The sequence below is a fragment of the Teleopsis dalmanni genome, chromosome 2 (genome assembly GCF_002237135.1).
Source record: "Teleopsis dalmanni isolate 2A chromosome 2, ASM223713v2, whole genome shotgun sequence".
NCBI classification, from domain to species: domain Eukaryota; kingdom Metazoa; phylum Arthropoda; class Insecta; order Diptera; family Diopsidae; genus Teleopsis; species Teleopsis dalmanni.
In genome coordinates this window covers 140,908,086-140,930,560 of record NC_051847.1, presented here as the reverse complement: position 1 = coordinate 140,930,560, position 22,475 = coordinate 140,908,086, and the positions used below count along the sequence as shown (strand labels likewise).

General features: G+C 27.0%; 2 protein-coding genes across 16 annotated transcripts in view; both read right to left on the bottom strand.

Moving 5' to 3' along the window:
• LOC119683899 (synapse-associated protein of 47 kDa) overlaps positions 1-16,917 on the bottom strand; it is a 104,414-nt gene extending 87,497 nt beyond the window's left edge. For 3 of the 14 annotated variants that reach the window (XM_038097781.1, XM_038097785.1, XM_038097779.1), the window contains exons 1-2: positions 16,383-16,674; positions 15,444-16,082 (exon numbers count right to left, since the gene is read on the bottom strand). In XM_038097781.1, the coding sequence (XP_037953709.1) occupies positions 15,444-15,643 (200 nt within the window). In that variant the 5' untranslated portion in view covers positions 15,644-16,082; positions 16,383-16,674. The other 11 variants (XM_038097772.1, XM_038097782.1, XM_038097786.1 and 8 more) reach the window with 7 other exon arrangements.
• Positions 16,918-20,312: 3,395 nt separating this feature from the next.
• Positions 20,313-21,372, bottom strand: LOC119680045 (mitochondrial import inner membrane translocase subunit Tim16). Of its 2 annotated transcripts, XR_005252443.1 has the most exons (3): positions 21,017-21,372; positions 20,610-20,960; positions 20,313-20,443 (listed from the first exon to the last, which is right to left on the bottom strand). XR_005252443.1 is itself a non-coding variant. In XM_038092669.1 (2 exons), the coding sequence occupies exons 1-2, from the start codon at positions 21,177-21,179 to the stop codon at positions 20,734-20,736; spliced, it is 390 nt and encodes a 129-aa protein (XP_037948597.1). In that variant the 5' UTR covers positions 21,180-21,372; the 3' UTR covers positions 20,496-20,733. The 2 variants fall into 2 exon arrangements, 1 of the variants encoding a protein (XP_037948597.1); XM_038092669.1 differs by lacking the exon at positions 20,313-20,443 and having other exon boundaries at positions 20,496-20,960.
• Positions 21,373-22,475: the final 1,103 nt, after the last annotated feature.

Sequence of the window (22,475 nt, the reverse complement as noted above, 5' to 3'; positions counted from 1 at the left end):
AAAATGTGACAAACAAAATTGTCACATCTTGATAATAATAATTCACGTTAGGTTTTGGCACTACAAAATAGATAATCCTATATTAATGCCAGATATCATCGTAAAGGTGGTTTATACTATGTTTTCACAGCTATCAAAATTAAATTTTGGTCGTTTTCATTTGTAAAAATTGATTATTGCAATGTGAATGAGCTTTTATGTGTCAGAAAGTTATCGAAAAATTCTAGGAGAGTATTTGTTTTAATCATTTGTTTTTAGTATTTGTTTTTAGTTTTGTTTGTTAGTAATTAACTAATTGATCATGGAAACGCAAAAAATGGAAAAACACAATACACAATACTTTGTGTAAGATATTTATTTTTAAAAAAAATAAACATTTATAAAAAAGCTGGTCGTAAAACGCAACTCCACACCGAATTAAAGTAATGAATACAGTCTATTTACCCATGTAACTTTCTGTTTTAACCACAACCACCACGATACTTCAATTAAAGAGGCCATCCTCAATTGGTCTAAACAGACCAAGTTGCGGTCCTGACATCCGTGGTATCAGATTTACACCAATGGTCGGGTGTTCCAAACCATTTACTACGATTTATACTACAAACTGTATGAGGTGGTGCCTACTATAGTTGCCTTTTATGACAGGCATGCCTTGCCTCAAGAATATTGGAACCCCTTTCCCGCATGGCTACTTGATACCTACAATCTTAATAATTATTAACAAACAATTAATTCCTAATATTTCCAAAGACCACTGACGATGGACAGCTGTATGGTCAGCAAAACATTCAATTAATTTAAATAAATATTTTGTTGCTGTAATTGCTAGCTATTTAAAAGAAATATTATTATTTAAAAAGTAATTTATTTGGTCATATATAGCTTCAAAATAAATTTAGCTAAATTAAATATTTAGCTTTTACATTTTATGTTTTTAAATAAAATAAAAAATAAATTTAGCTTTAAAAAAATTACTGTTGTACTCTAATTTATTTTATTTTACTAATTTGTTTATATGGTATATTTTTTGACAATTTGATTAAACTCAATTACTTTCATTTCGGTTATGAAAAATATTTAAAACATACTAAAAAGTTTATGCTCACATTGCGGACGTACTTTATGTACCTAAATAAGTCAATAAAATAAATACTACACTGCAAAAATTGAAGTACACTTCAATAAAACTGCATGGTAAAGCAACAGAAGTCCTTGAATATGCGAAAATGGCGTTGGCATAGTAGAATTCACCTTATAAAGCAAAAAAAAAAAAAACAATAAGGAGACACATTTACTACTCGTATATAGAAAGGTAAAAAAAAAATAAATTTATACATTTTAAAATTTTTTTTTACTTTTACTGGCACTTAAAAAAGACCATGAAGTTAATATTTCAGCTCTTAATTTGAGCCTGAATTTTCGAAAGGAAGTGATATTAAAGTTATATTCGCATGTGATAAAAAATTTTAAATCCTTGAACACGATTGTGCATATATGAAAAAATGAAAATTTAATTTTATCTTAAAATTTTTACATAATTTTTCGTAATTATGCACTTGGGTATAATAGATAGCGCAGTGTATCAGTTCCATTAAAGCATTTATGCAAATTGATTTGTTTTGCATAATCTGAAGTACAAATAATTTTTTTTGTTTGATAAGTTTTTACCTTTTTACTTAGAAAACCAAAAAAAAACCATGCACAGATAATAATAATAAAAAATTGCAAAATAAATCACATGTGCAACTTTGCAGACGTAATTTTCATGTACAGAATACGTACCAAAGAGTAAAATATCTAAAAAGCTCTCACTGCTCATAGAGGAACAACAACAATAAAATCCTTATCGATCCAAATTTGTGTACTATTCAAGCCAACATTAGAGAAACAAAAAAAAAAAAAAATTTAGCTGCAAAGTCGGTCACAAATGATTTAAATTGTTTTTAGAAAACATAAAGCGAATTAAGAGAAACAAAGGTAGGTTTTCCAGAGCGAATACGCTTAAGAGAACAGTGCACTTTTTACTATGAATAAAATGGGATGCCAATTCATATGGCCAATGTTAGTACAAAACAACAATAAAAACAAATGTAATCACATTGGCACAGAAAAAAAAATTCTTCCACAGCATTTGTAAAAGACTTCGTTACCAGTCGTCGTCACTCATTCACGAGCACTGCGCTGCCAATGAACATGATTTTGTGGTATTTCTATCAAAGGACTCGGCTACGCAAACACACACATACACACTCGTACACACATTAATGCTCTTATGCTGTGTGCTGCAGTGTATGACAAGTTGTGGTTCATTTTCGTTGTACATTTAAGAAAAACGAAAGGAAGTTAATTCGAGCACAAGAGCAAATAAGACTAGAAAGTAAAAAAAAAAACAACTAAAAAGGAAGAAATCGAGAAATATGTACATTTAAGAGAGTAAAAAAAGCAACAACAAAAATAAAGCAATAAGTATATTAAACTGAGCCTTTAATACATGGAAAAAGAAAACGTGTCAAAAGCACAGCATGACTCAACCAAATGTGCCATTTACGCCAGTTTACAAAATAAAAACTTAAAAAAAATAAAATTAGAAGAATTATTAACTGCTGCATAGTATAATGTTTAATGTATAAAAAATAAAATAAAATTTAAATTAAGTTAAACTTAACGAATTTTTTGGTGTCATGGATGAGGAGTTAATGACTGTAAGAGTAGAAAAACCATATAAGTCTATGATAAGTCTAGAGTCATTACTAAAGGTTATGTACGGACTTTATTTTTTTTCCTCTTGCTATTTCATTTTTCCTCTTGATATTTTACTAAGAAAATACTATTTTTTATTTGTAGGGAATCGGGAGATAGGGCTGATTACAACGTATCGGAAGACATATATTTACACTGACGGATGAAAAATGGATGATAGTACAGGCGCCAGATTCTCATTAGTGGACTTAATGATTTCTTAGTCTTACAACCATTGCAACTCTACTTCAATATTTGAAGCAGCAATTTTTGCTATCTTGATAGCCTCTTCTCTTACTGCAATCATGTACATATTTTCACTGATAGACAGTCGGTTATTCAAGCTGTTTCAGCTATCTGCATTTCAATATTATCTCATCTATTTTTATAGTCCATGAAAGTAGGTGATTTATTAATGTACTACGCAGTAACTTCAAAATTACTCTGATTTGAGTACCTGGACATTCTAATATAGTAGGAAATAAACGTTCGGATGAGCTAGCATGATTTGACAACCCTTCTATGGAACGTCCCGTTCCAATCTCTGCTCGTACTAGCAACAGACGATATTTATTCAGGCTAATATTTATTCAACATCTAGTTCAAAAGCAACATGGCTCTTATATTCCAAATGTATAACCTCCGACTTAGTACATAGATGAAAATCCGAAATATCGAAGATAACATCTACATCTAGATGTTGATTGATTTGGAACCATGGATGCCTGGTGGTTAGTCTTTGTAGTTATCAGGTGCGCATAATGATCTGCTTTACGTTATAGAAATATTCTTTGACATAAACTGAAGTTCTTCATATTTTATTTATTTGAAACAAAATAAATTAGTGAAAGAATTTATTGTTAAATTTTAAAAAGGACTAAATCGAATAAACGTTAACTAAACTATGAAATGCGAAAGAAGCGATGAACTTAGATAATTCAGAACACTTGTAAATAAAAGTCTTTTTGTTACCGTAATCTAGTATTCAGTTTATACTAAATACAAATTATACGAACTTTTATTAAATTTTTAAAATATTGATAGAAGGGCTAGAAATAGAACTTTTGTAATATACTTAAATTTGATACTGATCGAGAAAATAAAGTTTAAAAAAATTTATTCACTTAAATATTGTATAATTAGAATTAGATTTTTAATTAGATTTTTTTTGTTAATAGCAAAGAGTAAATAGTAAATTAAAATTACTACAATAGAAAAGTTTATTATTTGCAGGTAGACAAATAAAAGTATATTTTTTATAATTTTTTAAATCTATCAAACTGTGAAACAATGATAAAAATATGGTATATTACAGATGTATTTAAATATATCAAAAATAACTATATATAGATATAGTTATTGAAAAAATGTGCAATGAAACCACTTTTGTAATCAAATCAAATGAATATAAATGTTTGTTTAAGAAAATATTTAAAATATTTATTGTATGAAAAGCATTAATACAAATGTTTTAGTATTATTGCTTTATTATTATTATTCAGAGAGAAATACATTGCAACTTAAGTGATCTGTTGTGCTAATTCCAGATATTTCACCCAATTATTAGAAGAGCACCTATAACGATTTTGTATTGTTTTAAATTATATAAAGAGCAATAAGTCTATTCTATAAATGGACTATAAAAGGTCCGCTGCTGCTCAGTTAAGGGCATTCAGACTAAGCTCTTAAACTTTTCAACACACATTTTACAAAATATATAAATAGTGGTATCTAGAAAGGTTTATCTAGAAAGATTAAAAATATATGACCTTTCTTACTTATCGAATATAAAGGCTGAATAGAATTTATGGAAATTATGTATATGTATTTAAAACTGTAATTAATTTGTATTTTGCTGACAAGTGTTATTTCACTTCACATATTCAAATATAAGAATTCAGACATTTCATTCGTGAGAAAATTCCCATAAAAATTTTTTATATCTCATAAAATATAATGATTCTCAGCGTGGCGTTATCATTAATTTTTAATATTCCTGAGATATTTGAAATCAATCTACATAATAATAAAATCGTTTATTTACTTATTTCTTTAAAGCACATATTCACATTTTTACTAGAAATAATTTAAAATTTATTATGTTCCTATAATATTTTAATATCATATGTTATCATTACAGGTACTCTGCAGTTAGTAAAGAAAATGTTTGGAAAATATTTGATATTACTATTTATATTATATACTGCTTCAATTTTAATAATTTTTATTTCAAATTCTATACAGAAAAATATTTAATATTTTATTAATTTAAAATACGATTAAATTATTGTTGTTGGTTTTGGTTTAGTTTAATTGAATTTTTAGTAAAATATGAATTCTATTAATTAATTAGAAAAAAAAATGAGATTATTATTTATGTATGTAATAGAAAAATGTACAATGTATTTTATTTAAAAAAAAATTAGAGTTTTCAATGTTACATTTTAAATTTTATTTAATTTCACTTTTTTTTTTATTATTAGCAAATCATTTTTAGGGTAAATAAATTTAAATTAAATTACGTTAAATGAAGGAATACAATAATTGTATTAAAAATAAATGTTTAATAAATTTTATATATATTAATTTAATTAATATATTAATTTTTTAATAAATTTCATTCAAATAATTAATCTTAAATAATCAGTGGTCTTTGAAAATCAAATATTTTCAAGACCCAATGATGATGAATATGTGGCAATATTCAAAACATCTGAACATCTGAATCTGCACTTAAAACAAAATAAAATATTTTATTCATTTTATTATTATTATTGTTAAGGGATGTGTTACTACGAACGTCGGTTCTATTGTGCCTCCTTCTGGGTTGAGAAGATTTCTAAACCCTGTAGCGTCAATAATACTATTTTCATTTTAATTACTCATATTACATTTTATATAAATAAATAATTTATTTTTTTATACTTAATTATTTATTTTTACTGATTTATTTATTTGTTGTATTCATTAATAACATTATTTACAACCTTTTTTTTATTAATATATCTAACCACTTTTATTTAATAGAGCAATTTATCTTTTTGGTTATTCTAACTGATACACTATACAACTAGTCCCCCCTTATAAAGTATGAGTACACACATTCTATAATCTTATATATTAATATGAAAAACGAAATAAAATTTATTTCACACACTTTTGGAACCATAAACATTTTGTTAACTACTAAATACTTTCACTTTTGAGTCATAAAAAATGAAGCTCGTCCATAAGACCACCTGCAGGCTAAACGATTCGAGAATATATAATCAAAAACAAATCCCCAGGCGTTAAAATGAAAAAAAATTACATAAAATTATGGTACGCACAATTTAATAAAAATGCGTAAGAATAAAGTGACAATCAGTGCCTGGGGAAAAGGGAGAGTTATCATTAAGAGAATTAAGGACATACGCATGATAATTTGTAAGGATAAAAAATTATCTGTACTCGTATAAATAGAGTCAGAAAAGAAAAATATATATAAAAAAAAATATGTTGTATAAAAAAGTAAATAAAATGAAGTTTGTAAATTGAAGTAGATTTAATGTGAAAAGAGAAAAAAATCATCATACGCTATGTTGTACCAGATAACGGTGTAATAAATAATATTAATGTTGAAGAATATCTTTTGTTATAATAGCTTATGAGTTCTTAGTAGAATTTTTGTTAAAGAAATAAAAATATGCAATAAAAAGCAAAATTTATTACTTTAAATTTATTATAAGATTTATATGATTATGAAAAATTTTTAGTTAAAAATCAATATTTTTTATATTAAAAAAATAAACAAAAAATTGAAAAAAGAAATATTTCACTTTCAAAGCACTTCAAATAATATTATACTTTATTATAGCGTAAGGGATGCAATCAAAAAGAGTCTTCAATAAGTCCAGTTGTTTTTGTGTATTGGTTGCACTGCTAGTGATGTGTATGTTAATTGTAAGATAGTTGCGATGATTAGTTTATGTTTGCTAACCAAATAAGCAAAACTTACATTAGTGCATTTAAAGATTTTTTGGATAGCAGACTGTTGGATCAGATAGTTTTTGTACAAGTTCGTGTTAAAACGAAATTAAGTGTGTAAAGTATTTAAAGTTTTAAAAAAGGCTTTTATGAATAACGTTAAAAGTGTTACAGCGGTCAGATATCGCGTCATATTTATTTGCTTCTCATTTTTCTTGAATGCACGTCTACCTCAGCCTTTGGTGACAATACTATGTGACAACCATTAGTGAATGAGTGAGTTATGAATGGTGTAAGTTAAACAAGCTTAAGAAAATAACTATAAAACAGTTCTAAAAATCTTTCTTTAACAGGAAACTAGAGTGATATAAGTACATAACACACAATGGGGATTACGGAATAGACATCCAATATTAAACAAATACTTTTTAAAAGAATTTAAAGATTTTCGTTACTTTTTGATCACGCCTCGGAGATATACCATATATATAAAAGGAATTTTTTTTGCTAATTTTACTATTTGTATTTTTTATTCTATAATTTATTATTTTATTTATGCATTTTTGAACGGACTAATCGGTCAGTTGTTTAAATAATACACAACTGTTTAAATAAATTTCAAATTAATATTTTACTGTCACTAAAATTTCAATTATATTGTAGGTATAGTCATACATTTTCATATTTTATTCTAAGATATAAAAAAAAATAAAACCATAAAATATTTGTACAATATATAAAATAATCTTTAAATAAATCGTAATTTACTACGTTATATTACTAAAGTTTTTAAAATTAAAACTATAACAAATTATTATTCACACTGGTATTGCCGCTTAGTATATATACTATTGATTTACATAAATAAATTAATAAATATATATTTATTATATACAAATTAATAAATAAATATTTATTTGTATGTAAATTATTAATAAATAATAATATAAATAAAATATTATTAAAGAAACAATAATACCAACATAAAAAACTTATACTGACGAAAGTAAAATATAATTTTATATAAATATATATACTTATACATAATATAAAAAAATATATTACTGACAATACCAGCGCTGAATCGCAGTTTTCTAATGAATACAGTGTTCTTATGTTGGCAATACTATTTCTAGTATTATCCACTTCGACAATTAATGACTGACTTACATTTACTAGATTTTGCCATATCATAGATATCAATTAGATAACAAATTTTTTACCTTCAGTTACTCAAGCAGTTAGTGTTCAACTTAATTTAAATATATAAAGTGTTTTTGTTAGGAATTTTAAATTTAAGTTGGCAACACTGATTTTAAGTGGCAACACTGATTTTTACTGACAATTAGTTTAACAATTGAAATATGATTTATATTCAGTATGTTTTGCTTTTAATAGATAAGTGGATTTAAGTCTGCTTTGGTTGGTAGAATTACTGGCCTATATTTTTTTCAATATTTTGGCAACCGATATGCAACACTCAATGGAGAGCACCAAAGTTAAATTAATTATGACTCTTTTATTCCCCTATGTGCAATAGCATCACTTTCCTAGAAGATGGTGCAACTTGTCACAATTCACGTCGTACAAGCAAGTAAGTTATTAAAGAAAAAATATGATGAATGCATAACTTCACGTAATGGTTCTATCAAATTGTCTGACCTAATTTATCTTGAAAATTTTCTATGCTAGTATGTGAAATCACTGATCTACTTAAATAAATAAACAAACGTGGAGAAATGAAAATTCATATCAGATCTCAAGATCATCCGTAAGATATTATCCAAACTGGAGAAGAAACTACAGCGTAACCTGCTTAGTACTATTGTATCAGTGTGTTTGGTAGTATATGCTATGAGATTAAGACTTTCGTAGGGGTTGTGGCAATGTGTTTGGATGTGAAACTCTATTCTACAATCCATCGTTGATAAGTGTGAAAATTTAAAATTTGCTATCCTGCAAAATTAGAAACTCGTTCAAGTTCAAAGACTTGTCAGGTTGGTCAAATATATAAACTTGTCTCAGGTCCCGCCATTTGGTTTCACTTGAAACCTTTCATACCTTTCAGCGTTTTTTGTACAGTGATCACTGCGGTCCTTTTTGGGAGTCATTTTGATTTGCATATGAACTGTAATCCATGGAATCACAAACGATCCTTGAACTTAATTGGGTTTTAGGCACAAAGCTGCCTCTTCAACCAAACCTAGATAAACCAGAAACATGGAGCAGCCTGTAAGCCAACATAAGCGGTGTTTGGGCTAATAGATAGCGCTTTATTCATATTTAGCAATACTAGAAATAGCTGCATAGTCACCCGAATTTTCAATTAATTATAATAATATGAAAAAAAAGAATGTTAGCTTTTTCTTGACGAGAGTGACACGTCTTTACGACGCAAAGAAACTTTTTAAAGATTAAAAGGATTCGAATAGCAAAGAAAAGATAAGAACAAAAATTATGTTAATTTTTTTAAATTTGACTGACCATACAACGCTTTTTCGAGTATTGCCAAGTATTCATCATCAGTGGTCTTAGAAAATATTTGAACTTCTTTTTAATTAGTTTCTAGTGTGTATATAATTTGTTTGGACTGCAGGTGCCAGACTTAGAACTCGTGCCTGTCAAATTAGAAGCGATAACTAATCTTGTTTTTTCACAAGTAACCAGGCTGCACAAACTTTCACTGCTCTAGTTTCAGGTTTTTTGCAACTTTTTTATTTGATTAGTGACATTAATCAAAGCATTTTGCCGTGCTTTAAATTAGAATAAGCTTAAAAACTACGACTTTATTTGGAAACACAAGTTCAACGAATTGAAAGTTAATTTTTGAGGTTGCCTATTTATATCGTAAAGCTATTCTTTTTGCAGAGATATCTGTTATGCATATTTTTTACTTATTATATGTAAAGCGCCTTTTTTGGTTGCAATTTTTGTTGTTGTAGTTCATTACTATTTAAAATCTCTCTACTAAAGAAATATACATATATAATGAATATAAAAAAATATATATACGATTTTTAAATAGTTTATTTTATTTAAAAATTAATAAAATAAATATATTTGTTTTGATACATGTTTATATTTTTATTTACTTGTATTTAATTAATTTTTTTTTCTACTTATGTATTTTTTTATTAAAGTTGATCAACAAAGTAAATTGAAATATCTGTTTTATAAATAAATAATATAAATATAAACACAAATTAATAAGTGTAATTTTTTTATAATTTTATGTGTTAAATAAATGAACTAATCCCAGTGAAAATAAAAAAACTTATTATTGATTGTAATAATAACTGATTTTTAAAAATAAAAATATATTTATTTAAAATAAGTTAAATAACATATGTTAGAGATATTATTAAAGTTTTTTTTTTTTGAGTGCAATTTTCTTTTTCTGAGATTATCCACAATTTTGTTCTCATTCTCCTGACCAACTTTGCGCACAATTTACTTCCTTGCAGTTTTAAAAAAATTTTTTTTCATTCTCGTATATTTTTTTACACTGGCTTTTCACAAAATGGCACACTTCAAAATAAAGTCAAAAAAGGACATGAAAGTCAAATGAAACCACAAGGCAAAGAAGAGAAAGCGCAGTCACTAAATGAGAGTAAAAATTTACCTAATTCTGCACTTCACTTCTTCGGAGAAAGATTATTTTAAAATGTTTTCGATTTCGTAAAGAATTTACTATACACAACACAGTAATCGCATTTGACCTCCATGCAAAATGGGCGCAGGGACGCAGGGGGTGGACATTTACTAGAGCACGAGGATAATCACGTTGTGTAAGTTTAGCAACAATTACTGGCATCTATCCACGCAATTTTTGACTCCACACCCAATTCGGTTTCCACAAAAGGTATTTTCCAAATGTGGAAAATATTTGCGTTTAATAATTTTTATTTATTTTTATTATTCATTGTTAATTGAAATGCAAAAATGTTAAGTGTTTTTCAAATAAAATAATTAAAAAAATTGTTTTGAAAAAATTTTTTATTTGCTTGCCGTGTGAGTAAACAGCGTTTTGCTTTATTCAGAAAATGAAACTCACACGTTTTCATGAAGTCCAAATTTTAATATTAAAATAACAATTAAGTTTTTTTTAAATGTTTATTTTTATTTTTATTTCAATTTTTATTTTAGTTTTAATTTTTTTCTGAACTTCTCACAATACTGAAATTTCATTACAAAATATGTTGCAGGATCAACTTCATTCCGTCGCGTGAAATTCAAATAAAATTTACTGAAAAAATTTTGAATGGCGTGTTTTTTATGGCCTTGCGGATTCACAGTTTTATATTTCTTCGTTTTTCACTTTCAAAGCGTTTTTATTTTTTAATAAATCATTTTCAGATATTTTTTACCTCCGCTGTTTACGTGTGAACCTTGCTTTCATTTTCATATATCATTCGAGATGGAATTATGCAAATTTAATATGAGAAATGTATTTCAGGCATTATTATTTTTATTTTTACATAATTGACGTAAATGCCGTTTTGTTAAATTTAACTTTTCTATTTGTAATACGAAAAGGTATAAAATATTAAAAAATTTTAAAATTATTCAGATTAGTAAAATATTAAAAAATAAATGTCAAGGATATGTTTGCAATAAGTGAAGTTTTCGCATGAATTTCAAATGCAAAGTACATAAAAATATAAAACAGTAATCCCCCCTATAACGCGTTTTCATTTACGCGTTTGCAATCCCCCCTATAACACGGGCATTCCCCCATATAACGTTGGGATTTGTACAGTTCATAATTACCTTTGCATGCTTTTACAAGTGTGTATACGGGGTATATGGGAATATGCCTATAACGCGTTTTCCTATAACGCGGAACCTAAATTAGGTTTAACTTGTTTAAGTCTAAAAATTATTCAAGAAGTTGAGTAAGTAAATATTCTTTCAGCATTTATTTTAGAATTTATTATTTATGAAGATTAATATCAAAATAGTACCTACATGAGTCCACAACTACCTTCTAATTGCGTCTCCCAAACATCTTAGTACAACTAAAAACTTGATTTGCGGTGAATAATATTCTCTACTTAATAATTATCCCATACTCTACACATAATCTCATAGTTGACGATATTTAAGTAATAACCTAGATTGAATGATAACAACAATTTTTGCAAAAAAATAAGTTTTTTAACTAATAAAAATAAACATCACTATTACTACTCTTTAGATATTGTTGGCAACTGTCTGCATCAAAATATATAGAGAATAATCATAATTGTAGAGATATATTATATTTTTTTATGTTTATTATCTATACTCTGTAGTCTACTCTCTATAATCCACTCTTTATACTTTCTCTCTCCCTCTCTCTCTCTCTGTCTCTCTACTTTTTCTATCTATACTTTCCCTATACATTTTTAACTCATACAAAGAGATATCCCAAGTGTGTTAACATCATTCTTGTAATCATTAACCTTCATTTTTACATTGAGGTTACATGAAGTAGTACACAAAGAACGGTCGATGCTGTCTCCACTCTCTAAGTCATCCGCAATATCTCATAAATGGGTAGGTTATTAACCGTACGATTAAAAACAACATTTATATATCATTACGATATTCCTACTTAACTATGCAAGAATTTACTATATCCCTGTACTAGACATTTTATGCAGTCTACAAATACTTTCATCAATCTGTTAAATATAATACTCTATAGAGTAAATGTTAAATAATTTGTATTTAGCTATATTTGTATGTTATGTATACAGTACATATGTATGTATGAAATTAATACAAAAAAGTTATTAAATATGCACTGACAGGAACAGTATTTACTTCATTATAATAATTGTTATGAAATTGATTAAAAATTTGTACTAAAATTTGTGGAGCTTAATCTTGGTTGTGCAAACTTCATATTTACTTACACACATTCTCTTTGTTTGTACTATTGATTCACCACCAATGTCTCACATCACGAGGGTACCGATGCCATGGGTACATCTTGGCTTTGTGCGCTTATTGTGGATATGTCTAGCTTTAAACGGTGTCAACAGTTCGACCATTGTCGATATCTCACAAACGGTTTGACTACTTACCACACAACTAAAAAGAATAATGTCTTATCATTGTACCTACTGTCTAATGCCTAAAGTTGAGCCTTTTCCGAGTTATGCATCTGGGCACTTTTGCTCTTTGATAGCTGGGGGGTTTCTACAGAGTCTCAACCATCTCGCTGAGTAATTCGTGTATTCCTCATAAGCTTCGTACAAGAAAATTTAGTGTATTGCACAACTTTTCTCAAATTAGATTAAACTCAAATATACATTTCATCAGCACTTATTATCAAACACTGCTTGCAAAAGAATATTTAATAGATAGATTATATTTTAAAGTATTTACAGTAATAAATATATTTAACAGGAAAAACCTATTCCATTTTAAAACTTAATAGAATTTATTAAATCTGAAGATTATAACGTAATAATCATTTTAATTTATATAGTACTCGGAAAAAGAGACTAAAGAGAAGTAAAGAATTATAAAATACAAAATAAAAATGATAGACACGATTTCGATTTGTCGAGTACACTGATTTACCAAGTGATTCTAATTGAATCAGCTATTTAGAGCAAGTTTTTTCTCGAAGTATCAAGGTTTAAACATTGATTGCGCTAATATAAAAACTACACCAACCATCTAGCCCGAATAAAAATATCCAATTTCTACATTTACATTAATAACACAAACGATAACGCCTCCTGTTAACATTTCCTACTTCTGTATTGACATATAACATAGTAGAAAAAGTTGTTCAACATATGTGTCTATGCCTAATATACAGTATATATTGCTAAAACCTGGTAACGAAAATATCATACACATACAATCAACTTTAAAGAATATTCGTGAATAATATCTTAAGATCAGTATTAGTTTAAGTGTTGATATCGAATACTGAAATTCGTTACGTCAATGAAAAGAATTTCATTGAAAGACTAATGTATCTAAATAAGCTAACACACTTTAACTTTACACGTAAAAGCTAAAAAAATCTGTAGGTCTATAATTTTTACTTATTACTTATATAGAGTAATGTCCTGCGTAATATATGTAATATAGGTCACGTCGTGCCACCCAGAGGCGAGGACGACTCACGCCTTTAATGGCCAACTAATTAAGTAAGTAATAAATATTCAGGATGGATATTAATACGACCTCAGGGACATATCCCAAATGAAATACATATGGAAATGTGAGTTCCTAATGGGACACTATTTTATTTTCTGAAGAAAATACAGTCAACAAAAAAGGAAGAAAGTTAACTCAACTATAGTTGAGTTTTGAACTATCAGATCCAAAATTTGTATACATTTAGCACTGTTTTGTAAATATTTTGATCAACTATTCTTTATTAATAATACTATGTAATAGAAAGTAGACCCTACTCGTCTTGCTAATTTCTAGGAGAGCAACCAACTAACTAATGCTTTCAAAAACATAGAAGAGGATTTTGCTTAAAAAATATATCGCAATATGAACTAGTAGAACATATGGTAGGTTAGGTTAGGTTTAAACAGCAATCTTACATACCTAAGCCCACTGAAACACAAATACCAGTGATGTGAAATCGTTGTAATACCAGAGATAAGACCCTACTGGTGAAAAGACTATAAAACATAGTTTTCTTCTTTGCAGAGCCGCATCAAAACTCATTATAGTTCAGACCAAGTCTCCTTACATATTTTCTTAATACGCAGTAATGTATCAGCACTAATACAGTAATAGGTTAAGTAGCAGTTATATAGTATGTATGTGTATACCAAAATTATATATTTAAGGAACTAGAAAGTACAGCAACAGCAAAAGCATTCGAATCTTGGAAAATATTAATTACAATTTAATACAAAATAATAATTAACATTAAAATAAGATAATATAATAATAATAAATAATATAAAGACAATAAATTTGTGACATATAACAAATATCTAAGAGACTTGAAAGTACTAGTAGCAGTAACACTAGACTCTTGGATAATATTAATTATAATAACAAAATAATAATTATAAAAATTACAAGATAATGATAAGATAAAAAATCAAACTAATGCAATTTCGTTAATATGATCAAGATATAAGAAAGATAGTTTATGATAAGATAAAATATTGCAGATGTCGAGAAAGATATACTCTAAATGGTTTCTTCATTCAGCACACTTCTAATAAGACATTTCGTAAATGGTCCTGCAGATCTGTGAAATATTGAGGATATTTGGCTATCTTATCTTTGCTTGACCTACATAGTAACTTTCTGCCTTGGATTTCTTTCACCCGAGTACAAAATTCTTGAACCAAGAGGTTTATGTTATTATTGTAACCGGCTAGAATCAGGAAAACAGATAGATAACATGAAAGAATTTACACAACGAATACATTGGTTAGGATGTGAATAGATCAATAGGTTTATCAATAGCCTTACTTTGTAGATAAAACCTTTCTTCATGGATCGCAAATGAATCTAATAAGTCGCGGTTTACATACCACTGTTAATTATAATAACAGTACTAAATCAGATCAGGTACAAAGATACTAAATATTACTGTGAACAAGTTCTCTCTTTATACATGTAACTAACGTTTTAAAAAGTCTGTATCAGTTTTAATGCTAGACTTATGGAATAGTTACAGTTATACAGATCCTATACAAAGAATTCTTACAATACTGCACAATAAATTGAATTAGAATATAACTTAAACTTACCTTTTTGCGCCTTCCTCGCCCTCAGCATGTTCACCACCGGCTGCAGCATTAGCATCCTGTTCTAGTGTAGCACCACCGGCAGTAACTGTCGCATCAGCAGCGCTTGCATCCTGTGTTGGTGCTGACGCATCCTCATCAGTTTGGCCACCTTTAACGGCACCAACTAATGAGGTAAACTGATTTGTTAAACCGGAGAACATGTCCGTTTGATTATTTGATTTGAAAGTTGTTAGTTTTTTTTTTCTCTAACTGCTGTCTTTAATCAAATTGTTGCTACTTTTGCTGTGGTTTTGTATTTTAGCGTTTTTGTCTATTTTGCACAAGTTTTTGAATCAATGAATATGTTTGTATGTCAGTGTACGTGCGTAAAAGATTTTGCAGACACAAACTCTAAGAGGAAGGCAATGTTCAACGTTCAACGTGTTTCTGTACAGATATTCGAATTGAAAGAGTACTGGGGACAACTGCGACGATACAGAAAAAAGGGGTTAGAGATTTTTTTTAAATCGCGTGCAGCACAGAATTGCTTCACTCGTGTTTTTCGTTATTTGGTTGATTTTGTGGAAAATTGCTTTGCAGAATTCGAATTCTTTTAGAATTTTCGTTTTGATATTTTTTTTTCAAAAACTTAACACTTCACTGAAATACGAGATGCTTTTATTTTATAATTGCAGGAAAAAAATGATGAAATTTTAAGTAAAAGTAAGAAATGCACAAATAGAAAAATCGAATAAATCAGAAAAATCAATATACGTTTTAGAATGTGAAAAATTCAGTTAAGATTTTAAAATAAAAATAAAATAAAAGCAGCTTTTGTGTTGTGACACGTTTGAAAAATAGCAAAAATTATTGCAAAAAACTAAGTTTTAACACGCAATTAATTTGGTACTGAGTTTTGTGGTTTCGTTTATTTTAAAAAATGTTTGCTATGAAGTTTACCACTTCCTAAAATTTCCAATTTGAATTGAAATTATTTAACAAAACTTCGTGTGCTTTTTTGGCTTCCAACTGTGATGAAGGTCCTATGAAAACTAACTGTAAAAGGAATTGATTTTAGAATAAAAGGTGCTCTGTTATTTACGAACTTACTGCTGCTGCGCTATGCAGACAAATTACTCAGTATACGTTTTACCAATATTAAGTCTGCAAAAGAATAGAAAATCTGTTTTGTAACCTTCATCACCCACTTTTCAGTCTAATTTTCCTAAAGAAATCCTCACGTACATATTTTAAAGAGCTTTACATTTTCAATGATGTGTCGGAATTTGAATTCTCTTACTTACGCTAGACCTGCGCAATATAAAAATTAGTGTATGTTATGACTTGCAATTATTTATTTAATAATTATTGCTCAATATTTTAAGACAAAGTCACACTTTAATCAGTCATTTCACTTTTTATATATTTCAGTTGATGTTTATCAATCTAATCACACAAACTTCTTATTTGTTTTCTGTTCTAACTTTTTTTTTCAGTGATGTGTCAAATCTACAGTACAAATGAAAAGATGCCTCGTGATGTGTTTGCAAATTTCTTTTCGATGTTCGGACTTATTGTAATGTATTTATAAAATTTTAGTCCGTGTGCGAGTTGGAGTAAATTGCAATGCACTTATGTAAATATATATATATTGAACTTATTTATTATTTTTAGTTAAAAGTTTTTAAATTTATTTATTTAACACCTTATAAAACTTTTATAATGGTCACATCTAATTTACCTAATTTTTATGTAATTTATTATTATTATGTTGTATTAACTGCGAGGTTTCTTCAAAACCCCTCTTTGCGTTTTGACTGAATTATTATTTATCACTTCATCAGACTAAGCAATAATTGACCTCAGATCTGCATACCTCCCCGAGGAGCCTGTAACCATTCTGAGATTTGATAACGCGGTGTTGGTAAGTTTGTCAGATTTCGCAAATAATTTATCCTACTCGAAATTCTGGTAAATACCAACATTTGCTGCCATACCGACATAATATCCTATTTCCCTTAATTTACCATCAATTTACTCGAACTTGCACACGAAGTTATTGTAACAAAATTTTTAAGAAACAAATTCTTAATATTTATTAAAATTTGCATTTCTTTAAATAAATGTATAATGCACATGTTACAATTCATTATTTTTTTCAATTAAATGTAACAATATGTGTATTTTATTATATTAGTGATATACATAGTACCTATGTATATAAAGGTATATCCACACCAAAAGGTGCAACCACACCAAAGTGAACGCTTGCGAACAAACGAACTTCGCAGATAATGGTATCTGCAAAAGTTCGTTCATAAGCAAACAGTATATTCACACTGTCTTAATTAGGGACTTGCTCATTTAAATCAATGAGTGAACGTTCACATTATGATGAGCTTATTTATGCAGCTGATAGAACTCTTATAAACTTTACTTAAAATATCTCAAAAAAAATTTATTATATTTTTTATATATAAAATCATTTATATACATTTTATATATAAGATTACAAATTCAATTAATAAAAACAAAGATTTTATTAAATATTTACTTTCTCAGTGCATTTGATACAGTTCAACTATTGTTTGTTTACATTTTATATTTAAAACATATGATACATAAATCAAATTTTGATAATTACTCTTCGGAGAAATTTATTTTTAGGGTTGCATTCGACATTTTTTGATCCAAATGAGCTGATTTATTAATAATGAGCTTACTAATATGAAATATTTTTGTATAGTAAATCATCCTAAGTAGTGGCTATAATGAGAAAACTGGCTAAATAAGACAGTGTGAATGTGCTATATGATACAATAAAATTTTTACATGTATTAATTTTATTTTATATATTTCTTTTTAAATAAATAAATTTAAAAATTTGAATATATCATAAATATTTTCATATTCAAATGAAAAAGTCAAATTTGTGTTAAATCGAGACTTATGTGCGTAGTATGAAATTGATATTAAGCGTTTACACTTCAACTTTTAGAGATTTGGGAACAGCAAAACAAAACAGAAGGCAAGTCATTTTTTGTTTTAACTTGCTTCTGAATATTATACGCCACCATATATTTTTATTGTTTAATTTCGAAAAAATAACAAAACATATACAATTTTCGCAAATTTATTTTGAATATATTAAACAAAACAGATTTCAGATAAGAGAATATAAGTATATGCACTGCTTCAATTATGCTTGAGTGTATTCAACATTTATTTATTTCCTTTTTGTTTCTATTTAAACTTGTACAATGAGTCACATCGTCACAGAAATTTTTCTAAACAGCTAACGGACTTATAAAATAAGTTCAATAAGCATATTTTGAATATCTATGTATGGATATTGTATAAGAAATATAAATATATCCATTGTACATCCTTATCAAGATAAGCCCGAAAACGAATTAAATACGATAGTCTAAACATATAAAATAAGATAGAATTTAAATATATTGTTCCAGTTTTGGATGTTTTTCTCTGACTGAAGTATTCACTGTTTCTTCTGTTTTTAAGCAATTTATAACGAGATTTATTTACTAGTTCATTTTATATAAAACAAAACTCTTAGATGGCTTTAAAATAACTCTTAAATTGTTTATCTGACTTAAGACAAACAATTTAATAAAATTGCTTATCTGGCTTAAGACAAATAAATAAATTTAATAATGTAGTGTCTGTCTATCTTATACCTCAGTAAGAGTTTTTGCAGAACTTCTTTTTATTAAGAAGCATATTGAGTTATTACAATATTATTTAAATGGTTTTTACAATGAAATCATCAAGAAGATAAGAAAATAATAATTCACAGGATATTGTCTTACTCTGCTCTATATATGTGTATTGTAAAAGCGGCATTTAATTTTATTTTTTTTTAATTAAAAATTAATTTTGTTCTAGGACCAGAAATCTATTTCGAATAGAAATATCTTCTAGCAATACTATGTAGATTAATAAATTATAAATTTATAAATAAATTATCACTTAATTACTCTTAGAACAATTGAGGGTTTTAATAAGGAAGGATTTACTTATGTAGACTTTAAAAAACAACAATTTAGAATTATTTTATGTAATTAAAACCAAGCTATTTTAAATATGTTTTAATAACAAAATAGTAGATTAGTGTAGAATGGAAACTACATAAATTTGGTATTCAATAAAAATCATATTATAGCTAATGCGCCACTATGTTAGGTCGTGTGCGAGTTAGGCTAAGTTGCGTTCTAAATGAGGGAAATTCTAAGTTGTGTCGATAATGTATTGATGTGTTGATACGTGTTGATAAATGGCAAAATGTGTGCAGTACAAAAAATCTCCCATTTGGTTTAGCATCAACTTAGCCTAACTCGCACACGACCTTAAAAAGGTTTTGAACACCAGTGAATTGCAACAAAAATTTTTTTTTTCATTTCATTTTAAATATATATACTATACTCTTAACCTTAACCTTAACTTGCACTAACAAATAATAGATTTTTAAAAATAGTTTCTTTAATGACATTAAATATTATCATATTCAATCATAAAATCTATAATTTTTGCAATTTATAGTTGCAATAGGAACTCCATGAGCTACAATTTTCTTGTAACATAAATGTAAAATTATTTCTTCATTAATCGAAACTTCATTTTATAGTTTATAGTTAGATTAAATCCAAATAGAGATAGGATCACAATTTAAAAACATTTAATTTAAATGAGCCGATAGTAATATTACAGCAATAAATTGATTATAATATATCTTAATAGAGTATTTAGACATAGCTATGGATATATTTAGTTTTTAACCAATACATCTAATGCAATAATAAGAAGAAATGATTCTGATAGGTAAAGTATAAACATTAACGCATAAATACATTAGAATTTTACTTTAACACTAGAATTATTTCATGACATGTCGACTAATGATGAAGAATGGTTAACTAAAGTTAGTGTTAATCCGCACTATGTGTTTACACATCTGTCAGTTATATGCAATTCTCACTCTCTTATGTGCGATAATGTTGACACTAAACATTTTATAATAAAAAAATATAACTTTAAATAAAATTCAAACTGAAATTGCAAATTTAACATCATGTATATTTCACAAATATATAAGAAAACTAATCATTCAGCAGTTCGTAAGCTCTTCAATGAAGCACGTGTAATTTCGAAATTTTAACAAAAGTATACCTTTCTCTTCGAATCGTTTGCTAAGCACCACTAGAAAAGTGTATCCTTGTCAGTTTCATTTGTTAAATTTTGGTATTAATTTAAATATTCTATTATACAACTAAATCACTAAATTGGCTAGATTTCATCGTTTGTCCGTTGGATCTTCTTTCTGCCTGCTAGAGTCTTTTAAATTTTGTAATTCTGCATCGATACGTTCTTTCGCCCGGAAAACTTTCGATTGCAGATAGAATGAACCACCATTTGATTTTTCATTTACTTTGAAAAGATGTTCATAATTTTTTACAATGTCTTCCAAGTTTTTCAAGTCATTAACATTTAAAATTTGTTTTGCTTCCTCAAGTGTCATGCCTGCATTCAAAATGTTATAATAGTATTTTACTTAAAATGACAGAAACTTATATTACCCGTCCTCGCATTTGTTTCTGCTCTTTTTCTGCCCTCTCGGCCACCACCTCCACGCCTTGCGGCTTCCTGTGATACAGCAAATTCCTGTCGTAAAGCTTTGGCAAAGGCTTTACCAATTGCCTGTCCGCCGAGCACGATGATTTGTGCTAAGTATTTAGCCATTTTCTGAGGTAGTTTTCGAAACTGACAAGTGTTATAGGTGCTCGGAATTATTATATAATTTATAATTTTGTTTTATTTTCTGTACAATTTTGTTCATTTAAATAAAATATTAATTTTAGCACAATTATAAATACTGTGCGTTACAATCACTTGTTTTTGACATTACACAATTTAATTTCTTAACCTAAAAAACAATATGACGGCAGTGTTGTATTTTCAAAAAATAAAATTTTAAATTTTAAGAACATATGTTTTACGAAAATTATTATGAACCGATAAAATTATATTTTTGTTTATTTAATTTTTTATAATGTTATATACAAAAAATTTATAAATAAATATACAACAGAAAAAAAATGTTCAACAATGTAGTATACTATAATAGTTGCTAGCAAATTTTTGTATATATCATACCAGAGCTCTTCACATTTTTATTTTGCCTATAAACTCGTGATAATTGGGCGAAGTTGTAACATGAGGTAAATTGCTAAATAATAATTAAACTATATAATTTACCTATTAACTATTTGAAGCATTTAACTGTTTGACTAGTTATATAACTATTTGAAGTTATAAACAAAAAAAATTTTTTGTGACTATTTTTGTGTACAATAACAAATAACACACGTATTTGATTGAAATGTCAAAATAAATAAAATTATGTGTTAATATGGCAATTACATCTGAGTCGGTAGTATGTATTTAACATATAGCATATTTTGATTTTTTTATACGCAAAACTTAGCACAAATTTAACATTTTAACTATTTAGCATAAGTATTGCATGTCTAAATTATGTAGATTGAAATTTGTTACATTATTTTGTTATAAATAATATTAATTTCAATGTTAAGAAAAATTTAATTCAATTTTATATTATATTAAATTTGTTAAATTAAAAAATAATTGTTTTAAATGTGTATACATTTAAATAAAAATTTAAATATTATGGTTCGTTAAATTAGTACACATACATATATGCATATGAATAATAGTAGTGAATCACATGTATATATATATATATATATATATATATATATATATATAAATTTAAATATTATAGTTCATTAAATTAATATACATACATACATATATACATTTGAATAATAGTTATTAGATAAGTAAAAATAAATTGTTAATCTTATGTATATAGGTATATATATATCTAATAACTTTTATTCATATGTATATATGTATGTATGTATATTAATTTAATGAACTATAATATTTAAATTTTTATTTAAATGTATACACATTTAAAATTATTGGACTTTGCTTTAAGAATTTTCAAGGGTG